Source organism: Camponotus vicinus, unplaced genomic scaffold (assembly GCF_025532165.1).
Source record: "Camponotus vicinus isolate PSW18456_S1 unplaced genomic scaffold, iyCamVici1.0 SCAF_3, whole genome shotgun sequence".
Lineage (NCBI taxonomy): Eukaryota > Metazoa > Arthropoda > Insecta > Hymenoptera > Formicidae > Camponotus > Camponotus vicinus.
Genome location: NW_028141967.1, coordinates 11,385,814 through 11,392,098, shown reverse-complemented (window position 1 = coordinate 11,392,098; position 6,285 = coordinate 11,385,814). Strand labels below are relative to the sequence as shown.

Sequence of the window (6,285 nt, the reverse complement as noted above, 5' to 3'; positions counted from 1 at the left end):
GAGTCCCACATATCTCACTGGATCGACCGGTGGGTATGCATAAAATGCATTTTCCCCTCTCGTAAAAAAAAAAAAAAAAAAATTACAGGTGAGTGAGCGAATGAGAAAGAGAGAGAGAGAGAGAGAGAGAGAGAGAGAGAGAGAGAGAGAGAGAGAGAGACAGACAGACAGACAGACAGACAGACAGAGAGAGAATGTATGTGTTCGCATGTGTGTCTGTATGTGTATAGTGACCAGCTGATTGCAGCAGGAGCCCCGCGTAAGCACCCGCGTCTGACGGTGAATCGCGCCACTCTTGCCTGCCTCTTGTATTCGACCCGTCATACGTTAACTACTTCCTTTAATAATTCAAAAACTAAGCTTCGGACGAAATTTTGCCAAAGAAAAAATCGTCTTAGAATTCGGTCAAGATTATGTTTTTGCAAAAACATAAAGTTATTTAGAATCACCCTGTATGTATATTTGTTCACCCTTATTATTATCTATGATCCTACTGTTATTATTTATCAACATATAATATTTAATCGCATATATAATTTTAATTATAATTTAAACATATATATACACATATGTATACATGCAAATATAAAATTCACTTCAAAAAGTGGGCGCCCGTTAATCTTGTTGCATTACTGCTTTCTGCTACGAGAGGCCAGAAAGCATTTTCAGGCCGTATCTCGGTCGTAAAACAATATGTTAGAGGAACAAGGATAGCATGATTGTCGGTCCTTTTCTGTCTTTCTTCTCTGCAGTGCGTCCGCGTGAGCAATGCAATGGTGTTTGTACATATACGGACATACACCTCTACATAGAGACCGAGAATTTATTTCTCAGGTTGGTAACCCTGAAACCGGAGTTTCGCATTGTCACCGCGTGACGTCTCTAATATCAATTCGAAGTTTGCCCGTCACTTTAGCCGACCCTTAAAATACCGAGTGTAACATATCCTTTAGCTAGAAGAGTTGTTGCAAAGCGATGCTGCACATTTACTCATTATCATTATTACAGTTTACCATAGTCTAAAATATATCGAAAAAAATTAAAGCGAAATAAAGCGAAGATGGGACATCACAATGGATGAAACATATCTCAATGAATGCATCAAGAAGCACAACCGCTCACTGAGCGACTAAGTAGCATTTGAATGTGATTGGTGAATTCAAACATAGAAACCAATGGGTGCATCCAGAAGCACAACCGCTCACTGAACGGCTAAGTAGCAATCGAATGTGATTGGTGAATTCAAACATAGAAACCAATCACATTCAATTGCTACTTAGCCGCTCAGTGAGTGGTTGTGCTTCTGAATGCACCCAATATGCGCACACTCTATCTGATCATGGTGTAAAGAAACAAGGTGAAGCATTGCGCATAATGGCAGCAGCTTTGACGATTGATCCAATCAGAAGGCGACCCATTTTGCAGGCGCTCACTTTCCCAGTGAGAAATGTTAATCGATTCGACATCGATTCGACATCGATTCGACGAATGATTTGTCGAATCGATGTCGAATGGATGTCGAATCGATGTAAATTCGACCAACATTTCTCACTGGGTTAAAGTGAAATTCGATTATAAGGAATGAAAATGCAGTAAAATTTTAAATATATATTTAATGAAATACAATAAAATACAGGAATAAATAAAATAACGTTTTTTTGTGATTCTTTTATATTTAAAATGACATTTATATTTAAAATAACATTTAATAACATATGATAATGAAAAAGCAATATGAAACAAACAATATGATGTCTCAACATTAATTATATTTAGTTTATATTATATTTTATTTTATTAATTATATTTACTACTTACTGCATATGTTGCATCGAAGGACGAATGATACACTGACGGGAACAGCCATATTGCTTTTTTTGCAAAATGGGTCGCGCGCTGATTGGCTCAAAAATTGAACGAGTGCGCATCGTCGTGTTTCATCCTTGTTTTTTTTTCTAATGGCCAGTCTCTTATTAGAGGGTCTCTAGTCTAGATATACTATGTCTATGGTTAGAGCACTGACCTAGTTTCTAATATAATATATAGAAATCTGTGTGTGTAGTGTGTGGTTAGGAACCTTATTTTACATTATTAAGTAATTATTTTTCCGTTTTTTGCACAAAAAGAGAATCGAATAATTATATGACTATAAAAATCTAAGTAAAATATCCTGAATTAAATATTTATTATATTGTTTTTTAAGGTTTACAGAATAATCTTCATTATATCTTTAAATAATATAAATAAAATATATTAAATTTATTTTCTATGAAGATATATATTTACTAATATATTCAATAAAAAAAAGGAAAATCTTAAATTATTTTGTTAACAAAGAGTAAATTCAATATCTTTTGAGGCATTGCTTTATAAAAATGGTGAATGAAGTATTTGATGAAACACTCAGAGAAATGAAACTAATAAGCTCTGATGATGAGGGATCTATTCGCTCACCACTTAATAATCAACAAAAACTTGTAAACAAGATACAAATGAAAAAGCAGTTAGGCCTTTTAGAAGGAATAGCCATTATATTAGGAATTATATTTGGCTCAGGTATATTAAAGCTATAAGGTTTTTAATAAACATATTTTTAAATCAATGTATTTTGACACATTTCATACTTCTAAATGTACATTAAATGTTTATGCTAAACTATATTTGTAGGCATTTTTATCTCACCAAAAGGAGTAATACAAGAGGTGGGCAGTGTAGGATTATCTTTAATCATATGGATATTATGTGGTATGCTCTCTATGGTTGGTGCGTTGTGTTATGCAGAATTAGGTACTAGTATACCTCGTAGTGGAGGAGATTATGCCTATATTCATGAAGCATTTGGTGCGCTACCTTCATTTTTGTACTTATGGGCTGCTAATTTAATTTTTGTGTAAGTAAATCTTTATTTAATTAATCTTGTTGATAAGATTATTACACAAATATAATTGTCATTTACAGACCTACGACAAATGCTATTATGGGACTGACTTTTGCTCAGTATGTCCTACAACCATTTTTTCCTAATTGTGCCACTCCGGATTATGGTGTACGATTAATTGCTGCACTGAGTATATGTAAGATTTTAGCATTACAATATTTTATTCATATTATCAAATATATTAGCCTACATAAGATATATTTACATTTGAGATACTTGTTATATATATTTACATATAAATATATATACACAAAAGCCAATATCTATGAGTACATCTAGATATATATACAATTATATTTTATATTGTAATTATTAATAGCAGAATATTTTACAACTAAAATTAACTTAATTATATCTTTTATTTCTTTTTAACATAATTTTATTTTTTCTTTTTGAGATACAATAATTTAAAAAATAACAATGAATTTTCATATAAATACTTTTTTTCATTATTTAAAACGATTGCTTTTCCAAATTAATATTTAATTATTTTAAAATGGAGTAATTGATAAAAATTTACACACAAGTTTATAAACAAGTTTCGGTAATTATGCATAAAAGGGGCCTCCTCTCCGATTTGCTTTATTTTTAAATATGTATAGGGGACATCTTCCCGAGTAATTTCGTATATATATACAATATAAGGGTCGGACTCAAATAGTTTTGGAGATATAGACTGAAAAAAGATAAAAATAATAAATACAAAAATAATTTTAATAGAATATATGTATTTATAAACTTTGCTTTGTCTTGAAAAATACATGCGGGGACACCCGCCCCCCCCCTATCGAGGGGCTCCACTTTCGAAAGATATAACCTAACCCAACCCGTGTCTGAAGTGTGGAATATACCTGGCTTCGCATAGAAAGTTACAAATTTATATAAACCATATGAACCAAGTAAAGCGAAATGTTATATATCAAGGTATTTCAATACTCACATACGTTACCCCCCGTAGGGAGGGCGGAACATGCGGTGTCCCCGTATGTACTTTGCAAGACAAAGCAAAGTTTACAAATATATATATTCTATTAAATATATTTCTTCTTAAACATATATGACATGGTAAAATTATAATATCTACATTTGTGACTTTTCACGTGAATTGTTGTATTTATTATTTTTATCCTTTTTCAGCATATATCTCCAAAGCTATTTGAGACCCTTATATATACATACACATACACACACATATGTACATATATATATATATATATATATATATATATATATATATATATACAGGGTGAGCCATTTTAATTAATGCACGCAATTATTTCGGAAACAAAGCATTTTAGAGAAAAATGTTTCAGACAAAAGTTTTATGGTTTCGAGGGGGCCATAAGATGGTATTATTATTGGTTTGACACTGAAGAGTCATTTGAAGGTCACGTGAAGGTCACTTCAATTTTTTTAAATGGAACATATATATTTTTGCACACTCTTGTAGCTTATCTCGAGAGCTTTCCAAAACACTATAATTAAGTACCTTTTCGTTAAGTACTTTTTGAGTTATGAGGCTTGAAATAATTTCTTAATTTTACATAAACCGTAAAATATCTTGTAAAATATTCATTTTTCGATTATCTTACCTTAATACTTTTACGTACAAAATAATGAGAGGAATCAATTGGTGTAAAGAAAACACATAGTTGTTTTTAAGAAAAAATATGGAATTGTTAATTGCAAATTACATATTTTTTCTTCAAAACAACTATGTGTTTTCTTTAGACCAATTGATTCCTCTCATTATTTTGTACGTAAAAGTATTAAGGTAAGATAATCGAAAAATGAATATTTTACAAGATATTTTACGGTTTATGTAAAATTAAGAAATTATTTCAAGCCTCATAACTCAAAAAGTACTTAACGAAAAGGTACTTAATTATATTGTTTTGGAAAGCTCTCGAGATAAGCTACAAGAGTGTGCAAAAATATATAGGGTGTTCCATTTAAAAAAATTGAAGTGACCTTCACGTGACCTTCAAATGACTCTTCAGTGTCAAACCAATGATACCATCTTATGGCCCCCTCGAAACCATAAAACTTTTGTCTGAAACATTTTTCTCTAAAATGCTTTGTTTCCGAAATAATTGCGTGCGTTAATTAAAATGGCTCACCCTGTATATACATATATATACAGGGTGTCCCATTTTAATCGATCACCCCGAATAACTTTTTTAATTTTGATTATAGAAAAAAACGTTTTAGACAAGTTATATGGTTTCAAGGGGGACATGAGACGGTGCCATTAGTTTGACCTTGAAGAGTCAGCTGAAAGTCACGTGAAGGTCATCTCCAACTTTTTAAATGGGACACCCTATACGCTCTTGCATATACTTACAGCTCATTTCGAGAGCTTTCCAAAACACTATAATTAAGTTAGTTTTCATTAAGTACTTTCCGAGTTATGAGGCTTGAAATAATTTCTTAATTTTACATAAACTAAAATATCTTGTAAAATATTCATTTTTCGGTTATCTTACCTTAATACTTTTAGGTACAAAATAATGAGAAGAATCAATTGGTGTAAAGAAGACACACAGTTGTTTTTAAGAAAAAATATGTAATTGTTAATTGCAAATTACATATTACATATTTTTTCTTCGAAACAATTATGTGTTTTCTTTACACCAATTGATTCCTCTCATTATTTTGTACATAAAAGTATTAAGGTAAGATAATCGAAAAATGAATATTTTACAAGATATTTTACGGTTTATGTAAAATTAAGAAATTATTTCAAGCCTCATAACTCAAAAAGTACTTAACGAAAAGGTACTTAATTATAGTGTTTTGGAAAGCTCTCGAGATAAGCTACAAGAATATGCAAAAGCATATAGAATGTTCCATTTAAAAAGTTGGAGGTGACCTTCAGGTGACTCTTCAAGGTCAAACTAATGGCACCATCTTATGTCCCCCTTGAAACCATACAACTTTTGTTTGAAACTCTTGCCTTCGTGGGCGAGACATCTTACCATGAAAAGCTCGATAACTTCGAAACGGCTTACTTAAAGTTAGTAAAATTAGTGCTTTGAAAAGGTCTCGAGAAGGGCTACAAGAATATGCAATAAAAAGTGGAGGGTTTCATTTCAAAAATTCAAGATGGCCTTGTCATGACCTTCGCGACGCCATCCAAGGTCAAACACATGGCGCCAGTAAATAGACCTTTTTACACCCTACAACTTTTGTTTGAAACAATTTTTTGTAAAACTTCTATTTTTTTATGATATTTCGAGGTCTCGACTCTTTCGAACACTCCGTATGTCGTAGCGATGTAATGACACGTTTCCGAGGTTCATTTGCAAAAAATGATTCTTATGGTGCCCCCGACAATCTCTGAAAAT

The 6,285-nt window shown here is 31.8% G+C and overlaps 1 protein-coding gene across 2 annotated transcripts in view; it reads left to right on the top strand.

The window, feature by feature from the left end:
- Positions 1–2,008: 2,008 nt before the first annotated feature.
- Gb (solute carrier family 7 member genderblind) overlaps positions 2,009–6,285 on the top strand; it is a 128,597-nt gene continuing 124,320 nt past the window's right edge. Inside the window, exons 1-4 of one of the 2 annotated variants that reach the window (XM_083093538.1) lie at positions 2,009–2,095; positions 2,204–2,556; positions 2,668–2,890; positions 2,959–3,074. In XM_083093538.1, the coding sequence (XP_082949664.1) occupies positions 2,376–2,556; positions 2,668–2,890; positions 2,959–3,074 (520 nt within the window). In that variant the 5' untranslated portion in view covers positions 2,009–2,095; positions 2,204–2,375. Of the gene's footprint in view, positions 2,557–2,667; positions 2,891–2,958; positions 3,075–6,285 lie in introns of both variants that reach the window. The other variant, XR_014437694.1, reaches the window with a different exon arrangement.